This window comes from Lissotriton helveticus, chromosome 12 (genome assembly GCF_964261635.1).
Source record: "Lissotriton helveticus chromosome 12, aLisHel1.1, whole genome shotgun sequence".
Taxonomy (NCBI): domain Eukaryota; kingdom Metazoa; phylum Chordata; class Amphibia; order Caudata; family Salamandridae; genus Lissotriton; species Lissotriton helveticus.
The window spans coordinates 650305456-650327183 of NC_136073.1; the positions used below are offsets into that span (position 1 = coordinate 650305456).

Below are 21728 nucleotides of genomic sequence, written 5' to 3' on the forward strand. Positions count from 1 at the left end.
GTGACATCAGGGTGTGTAGTATTCTCAGGACCCCAAGTAGTCTTTCTACAGGCTCTAGGCCCTGTCTCTATGCCATTTGTGGTTCCCCTACCACTTTATTGATATATGGCTTTGGTACACCCCTATAGCTCAACGTATCTGGTGCTAAATTACTGTGTGCTATATAGGTTTACAGACTGTAATTATTCGCCTCTAATCTCATCATAGGCTCAACGTATATTGTGCCAATTTACTTGTGTGTTAAATAAGTTTACTGACTGTAATTTCTTGCCTTTAGCCCCGTAAAGGAACTAAAGGGATGTGTTTAGAATAAATACATATATTTGTTATACACCTGTTCTCTTTTCATTTACTCATTCATGAGATTATAGACTGGTAAAAACAAGCTGCTCTACCTTCCTTCAAGACTTAGCCTGAAGGCTGCACGCAATACAGCTACCACTAGGATAGCTTTCTAATAACGTTGACTTTAACCTATCATCATGAAGAGTCATTTGGACTGCTGCAATGTCCCCCCTCGAATAGTGAACAGCGCCTCAGATGTTGATTACCTTCACAATGAAATAAGTCCCTTGTTTGGCTTTCTGCTTTGGCTTGCAAAGGAATGTGGGACCTGGGAAACTGGCTTTCACAGTCTCGTCAAGCCCTACCCTTAGATGTGCGTTAATCCCCAGGAGGACCCGAAGAGAAAGGGGTATACCCTATTCGTGAATTGTTCCCCGATTGTTCTAACTATCACCTCAGCAGACACCAATCATTGTAATTCTAGAGTGTCAAAATTTGACTTATGTCAATGGCTGTTCCTTGCGTAAGATAAATAAGCAGCAACCATGGCTTGGATAAAATATTGCAAGTGCCTGGAGGACATCAATAAAGAAGCCCAGGAATTTTTACAAAACAAACTGTGTCTAGCTCAAACCGTTCAAAAGTTACAAAATGCAGCAATAGATGTTGCCTTGCCGTCAAAGGACCTAGCTGTTACTTATTGCTATATTGAAGTGTTACAGCCCGTACTAATGAGATGGAACCTGTGCACAGACATGGGAAAACAATGTCGGAGTAATACTATCAGTATCAACAGTTCAAGATCAGCATGTTTGTCAATATTAACACTTACTAGCATTTTAGAATGTTAGGCAACCCAAAACAAAGACAGTGCTCTCTTGGTAACATGTATATACAAACTTTTAGCACATACTCACACAACACAAACATTTCATTCCTGAGGGAGGGTTGAGGATGGAAACACGAGGGAGGGGTGTGGATGAAAACACAAGCCCATGGTCACATAGTGTGCTTTACTCCGGAACACCAGTGATGTATAATTACTTGATCTGGTCTAGACATGATCAGCTCCCTACAACAACCTTCCAATAGTCGCCCATCTTAATAAGCCATTTATTACGCCCTGCCTCTAAGTCGATGTTTTACTTTATGACAGTTCCCAGCAGCCAAACTCCACGTTTGTAATGCTTTTGTGTAGCGCGCGTGCAGTCTTAGCTGGAGCTTCAGAGCGCTTACTGTACCCGTCTGGCCAGCAGCAGTCGTGACCATGGCCTAATATACGCCCTCGGATGACAATCAAGCTATTAATGCCGTATTACCCTTATCCTTAGTTAGGGAATCTATCGCAACACGTACCCGTCATTTTCAACTTGTAACACCCTTTGCTGCCTCTTACAATTGTGTTTCCTCACTGCAACTGCCAGTATTGCCTATGTAACGTTAGTTCCTGTTCTTAAAGCTGCCCTGTCTTGCCATACGCTACTTGCCCTTATCGCGGGCGTAAACCGTTGTATTACCTTACTTTTTTGACCGAATCATTCAAAATTGCTCGGTTGCAGTGGTGACTAGCGTTGCGCCGAAGGGTGCAAGTCTTCGTATGTAAAAGGAAGGGCCGTTGTTGCAGCAGTACCCTTCTGAATTTGTTTTGATTTAAATAGGGGCAATACACCGCTTCAAAATGGGTAGTTGTAGGCGAGGAAACTGGGACTGTCTGAATTATGCCGGAACTAAAACCAGTGTTGCCGCGTACTAGCATGCGTGCAGCAGTACACCTCTGAATTTGTTTTCATTTAAATAGCGTTTGTCCCGACACGTGCTGTTCGTTTTAGATTAGTGTCACTAATACCTTCTCCTACCTTTACTTAAATTACTTTTAGCGCATCATGATCACAAGCTTAAGTAAACTGAGCACTCGGTTAGTGCCCTCCATTTCTATTTGTTTGCATAAGTTTTAACATTTTCTTAAGAATTTCTTGTTGCTCAAATGGGTGTAATTTCTGATATTTATATCTTCCCTCATCTCCATAGCTTGATTTAGCGCACGTGAAAGTATCACTCCTAATCCTTGAATGTCACTCATAATTACACTGACATTATGAAAATGTCACACATAGCAATTTTGAAACCTTGGCAGCTATGAGAGACCTGTCAGTACTGCACTTGGAATCAAAAAGGGAAAGTTGGCGTGTTCCACTGCCTACCATTGCTGGACGGTGGCAGGAGGACATAGAAGTGTTCGCAAAGCAGGTATTCACGATGTTCAAGTGACCCAAAGTCACTGACTGTCTATGTCAATACCTCATATCCGCGAATGTAAACACCGTGTGAAACCCGCTCTACTGCGGTTACAATTCCGGTGCAAAACGTGCCAAACCTGTGTAAGTAGAACATAACCAGGAAACATTTTTGTCTGCCTGTTTGCGTTTATAAGTACTTATATGCTGTGCTACGAAATGCAAAACCTTAAATTCAAAACTACAATGCTAGATTGCTAAATGATGTTCTTAATAGCCAAGGAAGACTGAAAGCGTCTGTGGACATGGGTCCAACTTCTTGTGGTGCTGGCGTTTTTACAAACCGCAGTGATTGGTGTTCTTGAAAACGCTCATCGTGCAAAGATATAATATTGAATTATGTGTTTTCCAACTATGTTTCTTTTGAATAAGCACAGGTGGACGGGATTTTGATGCGTTCAAAGGACTGGGGACATTCCTTGCAGCTTTCGAATACATTTCAAAACTGTGCAAGGACTTTGAAAGTTGCTGTAATAGGCCTTTCTTTTCTGACAATATAACAGACTCTACTTCACCAGCGACATTCTGACTTCATTAAGGGCTGAGCCTATTCCAAATGCTCGGACCCTTGTGTTATCACAGACCACGTGAAAGTTGGCGGTGCTAATGGCCCCACGTGAAGCCACAGTTACAATCCGTGCATTGATCTGGTGATGCCGCTCTAATTATCTACGGCTGTGTCGGATCCTGTAGGGAGTGACCCGATCGTGAAACTGAGTGAATCGAGCAAGGGAAAGTGGAGATTGGCTTGATTCCACCGGAGGCAGGCCTGACAACACAGTTTGCAAAGGAGGGGCGCCATGAACAAGCACGCTGACGGTGCATAGGATCGAGGGTGCCGATCACTCAGAAATATCGATCCACTCTGGGGGCCCCTGGAAACACGTCGTCAATGTGGTGCAATAGACGGTTTCCGCAGGTACGACAGCAGTACAGAAATTAGGTCTGGGGGACCAGCGACCCAGGGTACTAGCGACTGCAACAACTAACTACTGCCCCCAGATGCGTACCAGCTGAAGGACCCAGAGCGCTAAACCTTAAAGGTAGAACACTGCTTACTACATTTTAGAACGCAATTTTAAATTTAAGGCTTGGGGGCCTCGCCAACAGCAGCTATCAGCAAACCATTCTACGCATGGTACTTAACTTTTCACATGCTCCTGTATCTTCGAGCATGGCTCCCCCAAAGACGCCGCTTCTGCTCCAGGGCGCGACGCCTGTTCCATAAAGGGCAAAAACCATCTGCCACAATGTCGACCTCGACGATCGCTGCTCCTTGTTGTCCGTTCTCCCAGGATCTAGCTTTTCCGGTATTCTCCGCACTGCAAGCACCCGTTGTTTGAAGGTACGGTCCCGCAAACCTGCAGGGGGAACAAAAGAGAAAATTACAAAAACAAAGAAGCCCTGAGCGCGGGGCACACCGTGCTGTGAGGGAGCGCCCAGGGACAAGGGGGTCTCCTGGGCGCTCCCCACCTCTTTATTCTCAAGGGGCCAGGCGGGGGGGCACGCCCCCCCCCAGCCCGCCCCTCCTGTAGCCCGCCCCCCCTGACCCGGACCTTCTACCTGGTATCCGGGTCAGGGAGGCCGCCGGCCAATCGGTGGTGGGTCGCGCCCACCAGGGCCCGCCCCCACCACCGAGAGACAACAAAGGGGAAAGGGGGGGAGACGGTCGCCGCGCCGCCATGCGTGCGGGGGGGCCGAGGGCCCCCCCTTTTCATTTGGCCGGGAATTAGCACAAAATAGAGAACTTCCAACACAAGTGAAAGGGAGCGGATATCTGTTTGGGGAGAAGCACACAATGGAGAGCTGGAAAATACATGCACCCTCATGGAGTGCGTACTTGGAAAAGAAAAAAGTAGTTCCATAAATATGCGCAGCTGAAGTATAGAAGTCGTCCAATCCTCCGGTGAGACCTAAAAATGGCAGGCCTGATCTAGAAACTTCCTCACCTAGTACAGCAGAAACTACAGTCCAATCCTTCACCCTTACTATCAAGCAAATGGGGATGTATGACGTTACAACGCATACTTTTACAACGCCTACCTTTACATCGTAAGTTTTACAACGCATACCATTACAACGCATAATGCTTTTGGGCGCTGGATAGTGAATAGTTTAATTTACTATTCCAACTCCAGTCCCCGTGGATAGTAGGGAAGGTGTTGGATAGTACATTAAACCTATTCCCTATCCTAGAGCGCCCCCCAGCGCTATGCGTTGTAATGGTTTGCGTTGTAAAAGTTGCGTTGTAATGGTAGTTCGTTGTAAAAGTTTTGTTGTAAAGGCTGTATAGCAGCAAATGGCAGTGCTCAGGAATAACTAATCAGCAGCTCCTTGCTAACAAAAGGACTCCTGGAATTTCCAAAGGTAAACCACATTTCCAAAGGTAAACCGGTATCCAATCTCTTCACTTCAGTGTCCACACCCCCAGCCACAGAAATGAAGGCAATATTACCCCAGGTCTCTCCTGTCCTCGAAACCTTCATTAAAACAAGTAAGATAATCCTATCTCACCAACAGAAAACAAGAACGAAGGAATGCTGGTACTACCCCTCCCCCTCCCTCGGGGAGTACATAACCATACCCTTCCCAGCATTCCTCCTGTTCTTTTTTCTGTCTACCGACAGGGTGATGTATGAGCAGGGGCCTGGGAGGCTCCTGCACGTCTTACAGTTTTTCTGCTCCTGGGTGGAAGGGACGGCGCTGGTGACTTGTATCCTGGTCTCCCTTCCTGCCGGGCTTGGGGGGAGTCATGCTGGCCCCTCACGCTTCGTTGAGGTCCTCGTGTGGCTGTGTGGCATTTTTCTACTGCTGTGGCCTTCTTCTGCAGATTCCTGCCTGTGGGGGGAATGCGCCGCACCTCCCGGTCTGCCGGGCATGTCGGGGTGCAACGCTCCAGGTTTCAGTTTGACCCGGCGGCCCTCTGCTGTTGGGATGCTTCTAGGACTGCGTTGCCTGACTTCCTCTGCGTGGGGACAGGTAGTCAGACTTTACGTTGGTGTGCAGCTGAGTACAGGGGTATATGGTGGCCTGTTGTAAGTACCACATAGTGTTTTTTCTTCCATTCTACTGTCTTCCTTTGCTGATTGTGCTATTGTTGTTCCTGTCGTCATTGGAGGAATTGTTCCGGGAGTGCTGCGGTCATCCTGCTACAGCGTTGTGGGAGCCTGGGCTTTTTCTGTGGAGGGTGCCTGTCGTCTTCCCACTGTCCTGGCTTGCTGGGTTTTGTTGCAGGAGGAGTCTTTGTGACTTTGGGCACGTTTCTGGCCGGCAGAGGGTTGTTACTCATTCTTCCTGATCTGCTGCTCCTGGTCCTGTGGTTATGGGGAAACATGCCAAGAAGAGCAGGCATGTAGATTATTCCTCATCTTTCTCATCTGCCTCCTCTTCCTCACCCGCCCCTGCGTGTTCCAAACAGCGCAAGGAAGGTGATGATTCCAGAATTAAACGTTTAATTAAGAAAACCTTGCTGGAAATGGGAGGCGGTCCCCGGTCCAAAGGCTCTGGACGTGTTCCTGTTTCTCATTCCTCTGAATCTGAGGAGGGTTAGATGGGGGTGAGGAGCAAAAAGGCAAGTACATTGATAAGGACTTATTGCCTGACCTACTGAAGCACGTCAAGTCTAATATTGGGTTTCCTTGTGATGATGCCCCTAGTACTTCTGGGAGTTCCTTGCTTTGCTATTTTTAAAGCACTGCAACAGTGGATGTTCCTGTTCAGCCTTAAATCGGTGAGATTTTCAATAGGGAGTGGAAGGACCCTGATGGCATTCTGCTTTTCAGGTTCATGGCTAAGCTCTACCCTCTGCAAGATACGGCCAAAGAATTGCTGGACTCCATTCCCATTGATTCGTTTGTGGCTAGTCTGGTTGGGCGTACGTCTTTGGTTGACGATGCGGTGGACAGAGATCCCGTGGACAAGAGGGTGAATTTTTCCCTTCGTAAGGTTTATTCTGGTTCCCTTCAGGCTCTCAGGGCAGGCATTTATGGGACTTACGTTACTCAATCCCTTATTTCAGATATCAAATCTCTTTATGAGTCCATGGATGATTCTTTTGACTGTTTGAGTATTCTGGAACATATTGAAAGAGAGGTGGAGTTCCTTTCTGATGTTTCTTTCGATGTGGTAAGAGCTTCAGCCCTTGCAGGGGTTCTGAAGGAGTGGAAGACTGATTCGGCCCAGAAGTCCTCGGCTCTTCGGTTACCCTTTCAGTGTTCCATGATGTTTGGTGAGGAGTTGGAGGATAAACTTCATAGACTTTTCAAGGAAAAGAAGCATTCCTCCTCCTTCAAGCCCAAATCCTTCTACCATCCCCCTTTCGAGGAGGCAGGTTTCTAGGGGCCATGGGAGGTTTTCTTCTGGTAGGAGTCAAGACAAGAGGGCTAAGTTTTCACCTGCCATGCCTCATTCCTGACTATCTGGTGGCCGACACCGGATTCTTGGTCAGAGGTCGACTTCGGCACTTTCTCCCTGCTTGGATGCGTTCCTGTTCCGATATGCGGGTCCTGGACATTGTGAGACTGGGTTATCTCATCGATTTCTCAGAGCCTCCTCCAGGCTCTGGGGTCCGTCCAACTCCCTTGCCATCCTGTCTGACCAGGAGGTCAGAGCTGTGTCTAGAGGTCCAGGCTCTGTTAGAGAAGGGGGCTGTACAAGAGGTTCCTTCTCTGGATAGGGGGACGGGGTTTTACTCTGATTTTCCAGGTGCCCAAAATACCAGGGGGTTTCAGTTTTGTCCTGGATTTGAAGGCACTGAACACGTTTGTGTTACATCTGTCTTTCAAAATGGAGACTCTCCAACTGGTGATTCCTCTGGTTCTCCCGTGTCAATTCATGTGCACCCTGGTTCTCCAGAACACTTATTATCATGTCCCTGGTTACCCCAGTTCTCACAGGTTCCTGTGGTTTTGTCTGCGGTGGCGCCATTATCAGTTTCAGGTTCTGCCCTTCAGCCTGAGATCTGCTCCTAGGGTATTCACCAAGGTTGTGGCACCTTTGGGGACTTTGTTCCATCTTCGGGGTGTCCTGTTTTACCCTTACCTGGATGATTGGCTGCTCCATGCTCCCTCCCGGGATCTGTTGTTGAGGGATCAGGAGTTGGTGTGTTCAGTGTTGAGAGATCATGGGTTTCTGCTGAATCTCCCCAAGTGGCAGCTGGTGCCTTCCCAGGACTTGACGTTCAGAGGGGCTCGTTTTCACACTGACCTGAATCGGGTTTTCCTTCCTGTGTCTAGGTCAGTGACCTTGTGTTCCCTTGCTCATCGTTTTCTGGAGGGGTGTTCCTTCCCGTTTCATCTCTGGTTACGACTTCTGGGTCTGATGGAGGCTACGGTCTTCACGGTGCCTTGGACGCGGTTTCACCTGCGGCCTCTTTGGTCACATATGTTGTCTTTTTGGAATCTGTTGTCTCACAATTTGTCCCTCTTGATTTCCGGTGTCTGTCTGTTCTCTCTGCCCTGCAGTGGCGGATGGTGGCGGACAATCTCGCCTGGGGCTGCCTCTGCTGCCCTCTCCTCCAGTTATCCTCACAACGGATGCCAGTGCTTTGGGGTGGGGAGCAACATTGGGATTGGACTCCCTTTAGGGTCGTTGGTCCTTTTGGAAGGGAGGAGGTCTTCGAATTAGCGTGAGTTGTCGGCTGTGTTCCGGGCTGTCATGGGGTTCCGGGATCGATTGTTAAATCTCAATGTGGTGGTTCGTTCGGACAACATCGTGACAGTGGCCTACCTAAATCACCAGGGTGGTATTCAGTCCAAGTCCCTCAATGCTGTAGTGTTCCCATTGTTTTGTTGTGCAGAGGGGCACCTATTGTCTCTGACAGCTGTGCACATCTGGGGGTGGACAATGGGGTCGACGGATGCCCTCAGTTGCTTTTCCCCGCCTCCCAGGAGTTGTCTCTGACTCCAGTGGCCTTTCGTATTGTGTGCGTGAGGTTTGGTCTTCCTTTTCTCAACCTCTTTGCTTCCCGGAATGCTCAGCTTCCCCGATTTTGCTCCCAGGTCCATCAGGTGGGAGCTTGGGGGGTGGATGCTCTGTCCATTCCTTGGCTTTCCCACCAGCTGTATGCCTTTCCGCCTCTGTCTCTGATCTGCAAGTTCCTGTCTCATCTGATGTTGGAGGATTGGCAGGTGGTGGTGCCCTTTTGGCCCTGGCGTTCCTGGTTTCCCACTCTCCAATTGTTGGCTGTTCAGGGCCCTTGGTGTTTCCTTCTGTCTCCCCTGCGGTCATCCCCGATGTTGTCCCTCTAGCGGCTTCGTTTGTCGGTCTGGAAGTTGAGAGGCAGAGGTGGTGGAACTAGGCTCTTCCCGAGCATTTTGCTGTGGCAGTTCAACAGTCCAGGAGGCCGTCTACTCTTAAGTCCTACGATCGTCAGTGGGTGAACTTCCAGCGTTGGTGTCAGGCGTTGAAATTGTCCCTTCTGGTTTGTCCCCTGCCTGATGTCCTTCAGTTCCTTTGGGACAGGTTTGAGAAGGATTTGGCTGTCTCCGCCTCACGTGCTCAGTGTACTGCTGTCAGGGCTTTCCGTTCCCCTTGGGGGATATTGTCTGATGTGAACGACTTGGTGTCTCGTTTACTGCACAGTTTTTCCTTATCCTGTCCTGTGGCGAGGCCTTCTTTTCCTCTTTGGGACCCCCCCCTTGGTGTGGAGGGCTCTGGTGGCTTCTCCGTTTGAGCCTTTGTTGGACGTAGATATGAAATTTGTTACTTTCAAGGTTGTCTTGTTGGTGGCCATTGCTTCTGCATGGTGCCTTGGGGAGCTGGAGGCCTTGATGGCTCGTGAGCCATTTTTTTGTCTTTTTTGGATGATGGGGTGGTCCTCTGGTTGGATTCTTACTTAGTTCCCTTGGGTTCCATCTCAATTTCATCGCTACCAGGAGCTGGTGTTGCCAGCTTTGAGCTCAGGGTCTGTTGCGGATGGTGAGCTCCCGTGGGCTTTGCAGAATGTTTGCCGGGCGTTGCGGATCTATTTGGACCGCACTGTGCCTTTTCGAAAGTCTGACTCTCTTTTTTGTCTTTCAGTGTTTCCTCTCGTGGGTGCAGGGCTTCTTCTTCATTCATTGGTCACTGGCTGCTGCAGGTTATCATGTTGCCCTACTCCCTTTCTGGCTTCCCTCCTCCGGCTGGGGTTCAGGGGCGTTCGACTCGTGGGATGCCGACCTCTTGGACTGAAGTCCGCGGTGTCTCCCTCTCTGGGATTTGAAGGACGGCTACCTGGGCCTCTTTTAATACGTTTGTGAGGTATTGTTGCATTCAGAATGTTCTGGGGATTATGCTAATTTTGGTTTGGGGGTGCTTCATGCTGTCTGCTCCTGATATTCCCTTATTTTCTGTTTCTGAATCAATAAATCACTGGGTTTTCTGTTTGTTCTGTGTCCTGGTGGTTTGTTGTGGGATGATTGCCGGTTGCGGCTGCGTTATTTTCACTTGTTTTTAATGAAGGGGCCGAGGACAGGAGGAACCTGGGGGTAATGTCCTATTACTTACCGGTAATCTTCATTACTCCTGGTCCCGTTGTCCTCGTCCCCTTCATTACATCCCTCCCTCCCAGGCATACCGGCCTTCATCTGGGGGATTGGTGGTTCAGGACGAATGCTGGGAATGGTATGGTTATGTACTCCCAGAGGGAGGGGGAGGAGTAGTACCATCATTTCTTCGTTCTTTTTTTTCTGTTGGTGAGATAGGATTATCTCACTTGTTTTTAATAAAGGGGACAAGGACAACAGGACCAGGAGTAATGAAGATTACTGGTAAGTAATAGGTCATCCTCCTTTTGCTTGCAGAAGCTGTCCTCATCCTCCATCTTGTGCCATGTCAACCCAGGGGTATAATAAATGGATACCACTGGCTTCAGGAATCTCTCTCACATAGAGTCCTACTATTGATCATGTACGGTACACATGCAGTCAACATACACACAGGATGTCAGTGCAAGGTTCTGGACATTTATATAATTGCAGAACTTTACATAAGGGAAGCCTGTAGGCCACACGCTCAATGACAAAAATAAAAAAAGGCTGGTCGCACTATCAATTCCAAAGCATGGTCTGCTCCCACTACCACATCATGTGCTATGCCCAGGACAGAGAAGGAGGCCCTCTGTCCACTTTGAGGACACTTGTTTGTACCCCTCCATGTGTTGCATAGTTTGGGTCAGTCTATCTTGGTAGCCTCCTGCTGATCTGATGACGTTGCCACCTTTATTGTTGAGTTTTTGGTGCTGGCTCCCTTACGGTGTGGCCCTAAATGTACTGCCAGGTGCTGATGTCTTTGCATGCCAGAACTGATTTCTGGACAGGTGCCTGATGTGTTTATGGGTATAACCGGTTGGTCAGTACTGCCTGTAAAGGAGTTTGGGGGACTTTTGTGGTTTGGTAAGTCAATTGTTGTTAATAGCCCCAGCTTAATAGCCACTGTCATCCCAACCTATTCAGTTCTGCACTTTGGAGACCGCCCGCCGCTTTTGGCAGGTGGCTGTCTTAAAATGTTTTTTAACCATGTCACGATAGCTGGCAGACATATTTCAATGTATTGTGTTAAAATAGGGTATTAAAAAGTTTATAATGAAATAATAAATATGTGCAGTTTGTCTATGTTTTTAGCATTAATTTATATTTATGACTATTTTAAATAATTTACTTAACATTCTTTCCTCTAGGGTCCATTATTTTCTATGGGAGGGTGTTGCAGTACCAGTGGCTGGTCATGTGCAGTGCTGGACTTACTACAAAAATGTTAGTTGATGCAAACTCCAAATTTGTGAATACTGAAAAGTAGTAAACTTACTCAAAAGTGCAAGCTTACTCAAAAGTACAGTTTGTGAATTGGGACCCCATGTTGCAATATTCCAAGACATCAAAATAAAAGGGGAGGGACCTAAACCGTAAAAGGATTAGTTGTTCACTGTGGTAGCAAAGAAGGTCTGGCCAAACGTTCCAAACACGTGTATGTGTTACACACTGAATCGATTCCCCAGATAGAGAACGCTTGGAAAGGGGGCAATATTAGGTAATCTATTGAAGCGGAGTATATTTTCTTCACCCCCATTTCCTCTCCGTTGCACTGCTTATCTGCCTATGCAAAGGATGGGAATTCTTAACCTGTACAGCTGATATTGCAGCTCTGTATTAGCTATGTATTCACACGAGGGCCCCGTGTCATCCCACTGAAGGGAATTAGATAAAAGTGAATGATGAAAGTGTAGTCTAATAAAGGAGAATTCAGCAGTTCATGTTAATGTTGTTTTATTGTGGTTGCAAGCAGATCTTCTGCTAAGAGCTTTCAGAATTAATCCCTATACAGGAGGGGTATGAGGACCCTGTGCACATAGTAGAGAGTAAGGCCCAATATCAGTGTTACAGGTAAGTATCCCCCCCCCCTCCCCGGAATCAATTGAGTAGTGAAAGTCAACCTGACTTCGGGCCATAAATCGCTTATGTTTGGCTCTTTGAAGGTGGCCTCGAGAGTAGGATTCTAGAGAGCCACATCCTGTTGCTCTGGATTGATAGACTATGTTTGTCTGTGCTTGATGATCATTTTTTTTTTTAAAAAGGTACACTTGTGAATAACTGTCTGGAGTTGTCATTTCACCTTCTTTTTGGATGAATGTAGGACAATTGTTTCCAGCTCTATCAATTTAGGAATTTTAACTGAATTAATGTTAATTAATTAAAAATAATTAATCATTTTTAATCTTTTCTATTGTGTTGGGTCACATGTCATGCAGTGACGAAAACGATGATACCGCAACGACCAGATATTACTGAGATCAAAAAGGAAGACCTTGTGATTGGGGAGCCGTTGATGGAGACGGACACCTCCATCTTGTATAAGGGAGAGTACCACAGAGCCACCGTGGCCATCAAGCGCTTCAAGGACTCTCTAGCCATTGACACTCAGTAAGTCTACTATTAGTATTGCATGCTGGGATAGTATGGGAGAATACGCATGCTTACAGAGTTTATATTTTTGCAATTGTGGTCCTATTTTGCTACTTCTTTATAAGAAATGGACTTTTCTTATGTTAGTCCCAACAAATCTTATATAATCACATTTTGATATAGAGCCTCTTCTCCGCCAGAATCTGTTCACCTTTTCTACTATAGCGACAGCCCTGGTGGTATTGTGCATTGAGATTTATAGGTTGTCTGTCCTCTCACTAATGTCTGCTATACTACATAGATTAGCATTTTTGCATTTCAAGTTGACATTACACTCCAGGTGGCACTTATCCGGGAATATATATGCGGCTATAATATAAACAAATCTTCAGTCCACAGTGCTTCACCCGGAGGGCACAATCCACTGTTGTTCCCCTCACTCTTGGGTCAGAAGTACACCTGGGGCCAAATTTACTAACGCTTCAGGCAACACAATGCAGCAAGGGAATTTGCTGTGCGGCGTTGCGTGAAAGTGAGGGAGCAGAAATGCCCCATATCAACTAGGATATGGCTCACTTATGCTGCCTCCTAACGTTGGTGTGCCAACGCAGGCACCCTTTTGCCATAGGGCAAGGGTACCTGCGTTATGCGCAAGATTACATTTTGTGCAGGTAGGAATACCCTCCTGTACAAAAAAATCCTTAGAGGCTTATTACGCTTTCAATGTGTGTTGCAGAATGCAGCACACATGAAAAAAAGGAATAACTAGGGGAAATAAAGATATTTCTCCTTGTTACGTGTCTATGCTGTAGGTGTACCATTTTGTCGCAATCCCAGGTTTACTGCCTTTAGTAAATCGGGGATTGTGTCAAATTAAATTTGTGGATGCAAGGTAACACCCATGCTCCACCGATGAAAGTCTTACTACAACAAAATATAACGCATGGAAAGCTGCTGCGTTGCATTACATTTCGGTACAGTCCTGCAAGACGGCACAAATCGCCTCTTAGGTGACTTTGTAAATCCCATTGAAGGGCTTGAGATGGCTTGCTTCTCCTCCGCTAAGATGGAGGAGCGTCGTCCCACTGAACAAAAGAAAAAATTAAATTATAATAACTATTGTTCCTATTTTTTTTTCCTATTTCTGTTAGTGGCTCTCAGACGGGGCTGGCTGGCGGCGTAGGGAGTGGAGTTGTTTACACTCCTGAAGTGCGCATAACTGCTTGGCCGGGCCTCTTCGGCCGGGTAAACAGTCATGCGCAGTTGCATGCCCCCCACCAGGCAGCATTACACAGCCTGGTGAGGAACATGCAAATCCTCCCTGTCCCCGTCTGAGCGCCAAACCACGCAATCAGATCAATCACAACGGTGCATTGCAGCGTTGTGATTAGTTCAAGGGAGCCTGCGAGCCGGGTGCTTCCTGCTGCTGGCAGGGAGTTTGCAGGAAGATGACGGCAGCCGCAGGAGAGGTAGTGGCCTGCCGGCTGTTCCAGGTAAGTGGCTTTTTCATTTTTAATGATTCGTTAAGTCCTTCGGCCCTGCCCCACTACCTGGGTCCGGTAGCTGTTGTCTTCCATAACAAACCTGTGGCGGCTTCCACCTCCAGCATTATGCTGCTTACACCCGCCTGTAGGTGCGGAGATCTGTTTAACTCCGAGAGAGAGAGATCGGGCCCCCTGTGTAGAGTGTAATACAGACCTGCAACTCACTAGCCACAAGAGCTGGCCTGCCTGCAGCACAGCACCCCCTAACGGCTGAAACAAGCCTGGGCCCGCTTTTCCTCTTGGTTTTCAAAGAAATGTTACCATAATGCCTCCTACCACGCATTTAATCTTTGAGGACAAATGTGCCCTAATTATTATAAGAGGATTTCCCTTCAACCTCAACTTCGAATAGCACAGGGACCAGTGACGGCAATTCCCGACACAACATAGGCGAAAACAAAACTCGCTGCTGCCTTATGTCTTCCTTAAACTGGAAATCATAAGAGTTCCTCAGTAAACAGACCAAGCACCCAGTCAGTTCATAATTGTGCACTTTGCAGGTGGTCACTGAATCGGTGAGAACGTCGATAATATCTCAAACATAGATCTCAAAAATAGTAAGTGAGTGGAAACCTGAGTGAGGATTGATACATTGCATGGTGATGGATAGATGGGGCAATGAGTGGATGAGTTAGTGGGTCACTGAGGGACTGGTTCAAGAAGGTTTGCAGGTGCACAGGCCTCTAGCTAGATTAGTGGATGCATGATGAGTAAGCGAATGGGAGCGTGTCGACCATAGAGTAGATGGATGCACGAGGGATAAATGGATGGATGAGTGGGCACATGGATGAATGTAATGAGATTGGTGGCTGGATGAGTAGTTGAACGACGTGTGAGAGGCTGGATGGGTGCATGCATCTGTTTACTTCAGCTTGCAGTCATCTCAAGGCACACTCTTAAGACAGGGGCATGAGGTCAAGTGATGGAGTTGGGTCTGGACAAAGTGCAGCCAGGATCTGTTTGGTCGCTTTGGCTAAAGAGCTTATCCCCCAGACTGCATAGTTCATTCGGTCTCAAGACTCAGCACTTTGCAGAGAGGCCACTGCAGATCCCGGCTGCAGTGGGAGGCATGTTTGAGGTTTAATCCTTTTTGAGGGAATAAGCCACGCAGCAAAGGGCTTAAGTACAGGGGGGTAATTCCTTTGGTGCAGCAGGTGCAGTGGCACAGGGGTCAGAGGGGCCAACAGAACTCTGATTATTGCTGTATTTTATCATTTAAACAGCAGCAGGGGGACTCGTTTTGTTTCTTGCACTAGGGTTCATGTCCCGCTGGCGAAGCTACCCTGCAACTGCTGTTACTGTGGCTGACCACAGATCACCTCTGGGATGCTGGCGGAGGACACATGCTGTGCACTGTCCCTCCTCACACATGGTGACGGGTGTACGAACTGCCTGGAAACATAGGGGCACAATACACCCGACCGGGACTACAACACCTGAGACAAGAGGTCAAGGCAATATACATCTCTGCTGTTAATTACTGTAAATGCTTTGCACCACAGTACTCAATAGAGGTGCCATAAAACATCAGAAGAACAAGGCGGTGTGAAGATGTAGAGCACCTAGAGGCGATTCACTTTGCTTGAACCACTTTATTCCTAAGTACCAGCTCTTTTCATACAAATCTTATTTTTCGTGCTTCCTTGTGTCGGTTTAATCTTCCTCGATTTTCTTTTAAAGAGACATGAGGTATCTCTTACTTTCAATTGGTGGCCTTTGAACTATGCAGCTCTATTATTGTGCATGGGTGCAAATGATCACTTGAAATTAAGGTGCCACTCTATCAAAGTCATCTGTGATGTAAATAAGAAGGAATGCAGTTCTAAGAGGAAACTGCAGAGGTGTCATTTGAAAAGTCTACATTAATCTTTAATGGCATACTGTCCTCTAGTGCCCTTATTTATTGCTCCTAGATCTGCAAAATTAAGCAATAGTTGTGAATTTATTTCATCCGTCTTTCATTGCCTGCTTTGTAAATGGCTGACCAGGAGGAACAGTCTGCAGCAAGCACAGAGAATCCTGAGAGCGCTTTATTGAGCCCTCACATAACAGGAACGTCAAGGGCCACTTTTGTTTCTGTTGCTTGCTTTGTTTTCGGTACCAGCTATGGACACCTAACAGAATACTATGGTTGCAATGCCCAGACGGGAAGAGGGGCCGTTGCGCGCTGTGAAGGAGCATTGCGGCCGACCAGAAGAAACCATTAGTGAAATCGCTATGGGGCGGGAACAGACACAGAAAGGAGGGACCAACACGGACAAACACCAATAACATGCCAGCATTTCTGAATGCCACAGATAACAACTAATGGCAATCGGTGGGTGTGCCAAAAGCCCACAGAAGAGGATACAACACGTCTTGCAGACAGCACAAGCGTTTTCGAGACTCAACCTAAAAAGAGCTCATGTACCTTTGTGGGGAGAGGGAGCCATCTGTTAAGTGGTGGTGCTTTCGCTCCTCCAAACAGGTGGATCCCCTGCTCCACTTACAGTTGAGGAATTACTGATGTATTGCCTTTTGAACCTTTTGCGGTTGGGCCTCCCGGCACAGACTTGTTTTTGAGAAGCAAAAAGATCAGCATTTACTTCTAAAGAAAGTTCTCCCACTGTTTTGATGGAAGCACTTTTTTTAAACTTGTTTTTGTTAGATTTTTCTAAACAGCAGACTCTGCCTCGTGTTTTTTTACCCCAACTTTTTTGGGGGGTTTTAGTAAAGGATCTCTCTTTCAATCCATTGCGGAGCTTTCTTTGAACATCATTAGAGCTGGTAAAACTCTTTTTGGGCTTGCAAAAATAATTGTCTCGATCACTTTTGCCTCTGCTAGCTAATGATTCTACATATTGACTGTAAGCCCTTTCGATCAAAGCAGCCTTGTGTCGGGGGTGAGTCGGTTGGGTCAGAATTTTCGACCATTTCACTAGGTCTTCTGTGGGGTGTTTCTCTTTTCGGGAAATCTTTTTATGGTTTTTCTTCAGCCAGGGCCCATTCCAGCTCGATCAATCCTTGTACTCCCATGGTCTGGGGCAATGAATTACAATCCTCCCTATATCCAAGAAAGTAGCCAGTGCTGCAAATCTGTGTTGAATGCTTTCTGTTTTTTCTTTCAGGAAATATCCCCAGCAAGCATCTGGGAAATTATCATTTCACTTGCTGTAGTATTACAACTACTGAACGCCAACATTTCTGTATTTGTGGGCACTCACAAGAAACAAAAAGGAAATCAGGAATGAGGAGTGTTACAACTAGTGCAAGCCGGGCACCTCTGTGGATTTACCCTGCACATATGTTTATGGAATCAAATGAATTCTATGAAGATAATCAAACTATACACCTTGAACTTAAATTAGTCGATGCCTGTTCGACTTCTGAGCAACTTACTTCATTCCTCGTCTCAGACCTTGACAGGTCAATCCAGTGTCCATTTTTCCTGACCAAAGTAACTCCATCTCATTGTCTTGGTGCATTGACAGACTATATATTTGCTACTAGATTTTCTGCATGAAAGTTCAGCATTGTTTTTCTATGGATTACTTTCTGGGATTCTGAAAATTATTTCCAAAACTCTTTCTCTATATATGCTAGTTTTGCATGCTTGATAACTGCCCCTGGACACACCCCAAAAATCTCCTGAACTTCTACTACGCTAGGAATTTATCTTTTAGGTATACGTCTTCCAGTGTCAATGTCTCTCAACCTCCCGCCAACTAGTAATCAACTTCTTGTGTGTTATGTTTTTAAAGGGACTTTTGCACAATAAAGGCATACCTGGTGCAAAAGGGGGCAGCGCAGAACTGTCTTTACTGCGTATATCCAAACTCTCCTCATTTGTCTAATAACATATGGTAATATGTTCTCCATCATCAGGGCGTCTTGCAACATGCTGGCCTATGGTTATGTTCTCTGTACTCTTTTTTTCTCCCTGTTGAGTTAATTCAGTTAGCTAATATGTTCTACAGTGCAGTGAAGAATCAGGCCCACATGCTCCTATGGTAGTTTGAGTGTGGGTTAATTCTGTTGGTTTACCTGCCATGACCAGGGAGCTCAGCTCAAGAGTGTGTTTTGGCAAGGGAGATCCTGCACACAATTGTCAATGGCAAAGTAGCCCAGATCTCTCTGAGAGCTGTAGGCCTCCCACTACTCTGTCAGTGTTTATTGTGCATTGTGCTGATTCACTAAGAGCAATGTGGATTCCCAAACTTCAAACCACTTTCATATTTATGCCCTCTTCTGGCAGGCAACGCTCACCTTTCCCTTTAAGCTGGTCAAATGGAAATAATTTTGATTTAACCACGTTAACCAACAAGCCTGACTCCCCAACAAAATCCCCCAGTTCCTGTAGAAAGAGTGGGACTGATTATTGCAGGTATTTCAAATTAACAAGGACACCATCTGCATACATGGGCAATGTGTGTTTTCTTTTCCAACTGTTTGACCAAATCCACCATCCTAGAACGCGCAGTCTAGATGCAGGTGGCTCCATTGCCCTTGTGAACACTAACTATGGTGGAGGGGACCCTTTTTTGGGGATCCGTCTCCAATACCCAGTTGTCGGAGATCACTTGCCCCGACATTGCCTTACAGGTGAGACTTGATTATAGCAGTTTAACTCACCTCAGGAAGATTGGACTGAAGTCCATCCTCTTAACACCAGCTTTCACAATACTGTATGAATTCAAGTGCAGTATCTGGGGCTGGCAATCCTTATGGCTCATGTGAGGTGGACAGGCTGTGTGGTACATGTGAAGAATGTCTCAGGCCTTTGTCTTGCTCTGTATCCATGCCTGTGCAGCTTTAGAGACAATACATCCAATAACCACCTCCTTAGGTATATTGTGCCATTGTATTTGTTGTAATCTTACGGCTTCACAGGTATATCATCCAGTTTACTATATGTATCATGTGGGTGAATTGTAAGAAAACACTATATCTGTTGAGGGCTGCCAATCCATCAATTCTGCCTCCCTCATTATCTCTCCAAGAGACAGTGCCAAACCCTATATGATACTTGCTTTAGGTGCCTATCTGTCTAGGTAACCATCGAATATACCTTTAAATCGCCTGCCTGCATGAACAAAATATCTCGGTATGGTAATGCTTTCTTTACTACTTTTCTTCGCTGTTGATCAATAATGTTGTAATACTGTATTGGATTCGAATGTGGACAATGCCTGAGCTGGCGAGCTACCTAAAAATCATGCACAAACTTTGGCAAAGCAATAAGTCGTGCACATTTCTATGATATAACCACATAGACTGCCCAGAATTTTATTCCAACACAGTCGATGTCCCTCTTGTTCATGCAGTTAATTGAACAGAACTACTAGGACCGTAATATAGCAAAGGAGGGGGGTTAACGTCAGTCAAGTTTTCAGGAATTAAAATTTTCGCCTCTCTATGGATGATGTATGGACCCAATATTTCCAGAAATTAAAGATCACTGCAAAAAAGATTCCGATTTGCACTTTGCCATTCATTTCTTCGATCAGCAACTGGTTAAGTAAAATCAAAGGCTCATCTGGACATGTTCCCAGGTCGACGCTGATCTCCATCATATGCTGTTCACATATCCACATGTTCTTACATTTTGGAAACAGGTCTGGCACCAAATCAACTCTATATTTCATACCACAATTCCCCTCTCCCCCACTAACATTTTTCTAGGTAGTTTATCACTGGATTGGAAAACAAGTCAATCTCAGCTGCCACTTATGATTTGTTAATAGCTGTAGCTTTTCAGCAAATATCAAAAAACTGGAAGGATTCCTCTAAATTGTCCTATTTAGCTTGGTGGTATGCTGTATGTCACAATCATCACCTTGATACAGCACTCGTTCACCCTATCTCTCTTGCCATTAAACGTTCTCACCTTTGGGGCCCACTCACACACTTTCTAGACGATACGGTGAAGAAAACTTCTTTACCCACTCCCTCACAACAAGAAGTTATCAAGGCTCCTTGACCTCCTACTGTTCATCTATAATTATGTTTGATTTTTCATCTTCTATGATGTTTTAAAAAAAAAAAAAAAATTAAATTGTGTATTTTTGACATATATTGTTATTTAAGATTTGTGTGAACCTTTGAATGTACTCATATCATAATTTATATTATCCTTTTATCATTTTAGTGGATATTATGTATTATTACTATTCTTTATTGTATCTTTATGTATCTATGTATTAACAAATAACCGCATATACGAAGTATTGTTCTTATGATCATATTAATCTTTTCAAAAAACATTTCCTTGAACTTAAAAAAATCAAAGGCTCATTGGCTTCCAATTGCAAATAAGGAGGCGATTAAACAATTGTAATTATTTTTTTACTTTGTTCTAGCTCCTTGCAGGCAAAAAGGTGGTATATATATATGTCCCCTCTTCAACATACAACATAGGGCAGTCCAAGGCTGCAATTACTTTGTCTTCGCATTGACCTCGAATCTATCTTTATTCTTGTGGCCTCATATGTGAACGCTGCTTGGAAATTTACATGGCCTTCCTCCCCTTGTACTTTGGTGTTTTAAGTAAAACTGGGCCACTTGTAGCAGGATTGTATAATTATATTTAAAGCTAGTAATGGAATTCTTTGATTTGCAGCCAGTGCTATAGGTGGGTAAGCATCTTAACCTCAGTCTCACAAGCTTCTGTTGGGGTAATGCAGGGCCCAGTGTTTGACCTGTCTGTCTCAGAGCATCCAGCCACATGGAGGCGGAGGAGGAGCAGGTTGTAGGGATGGTTTCGCCAGTCATGGCACTTCACTACTCATACAATCTCAGTACAGTCTTTTTGTGAGTCCCAGCAATCAATCTGTCTCAGGTGGGCTTCGACTACCCAACATCACACACTTTCTATGGCCTTCATTACCCAATCCAAGCCGCAATGTTGGCGGGGGAGGGTGGCACCAGGATCATGCCTCCTCTCAGAGCTCAAATTCACACGGTTGCCCCGCCACCAGATTCACCCACAGGTCTGCTCAATCCCTCTACTGGGTATGAAGGACTACTGCGTACCCCTGCAGCCCGTCTACATCTTCCCTTTCTAAGGCCTGCCAAGTGGCCTGCCAATCACCGGTATCTTGCAAGGACCAACCAGGCCCTGCATTCTGTCTCTATTTGCCATGTTGTTCTGCAAATGGCGCCCTGCCCTCCGGGCAGGCCAATGGTAATCAACAGCAAAGTCTCACTCGGAAAGTCCATTATTACTGTTAATCGCAAGATACATAGCCTTCAGTGCCTTTCAGAGTTGGCCATGGGCCTTCGAGGGTGGATATTTCTAATATCTCAATTGCAGTGGGTTACCTTCCAGTTCCGCTGACCCTTTCTGGCATTTTGTTCCAGTCTCAACATTCTGGATTGCTAGAATTGTGCAGGTTTTTCAGAGGTGAACCTCACATAGTTGCAGCTATTTGTACATCTTGCTTGGACATGCCCCCTGAAGCACTTTCATTAGAAACGATCTGTCAGTACACCAGAAAACATTATTTATTGTGGGATCAATTCAACAGGCTGTGGGGAGGCAGGGATTCTCCCATATCCGTGGAGCACACCACAATTTAAAGTCCAGAGTCGGGTATTGGTAATCCAGATGTCTTCCATGCGAAGTATATGTGCCTCCTTTTATTTAAAGTTTGTTTATCCAATCAAAGTCAGTGTCCATGGTTAGTATAGACCTGTATACAGAGTAGAATCATGTTAAAACAGACCCCGCAATATAATACTGTAAATGG

At 45.9% G+C, this 21728-nt stretch overlaps 1 protein-coding gene across 2 annotated transcripts in view; it reads left to right on the forward strand.

Annotated features, from left to right (window-relative positions):
- Positions 1-21728, forward strand: part of MLKL (mixed lineage kinase domain like pseudokinase) — an 888605-nt gene that overhangs the window by 450872 nt on the left and 416005 nt on the right. For both annotated transcript variants that reach the window (XM_078670353.1, XM_078670354.1), the window contains exon 4: positions 12304-12475. In XM_078670353.1, coding sequence (XP_078526479.1) covers positions 12304-12475 — 172 coding nt within the window. The remainder of the gene's footprint in view (positions 1-12303; positions 12476-21728) is intronic.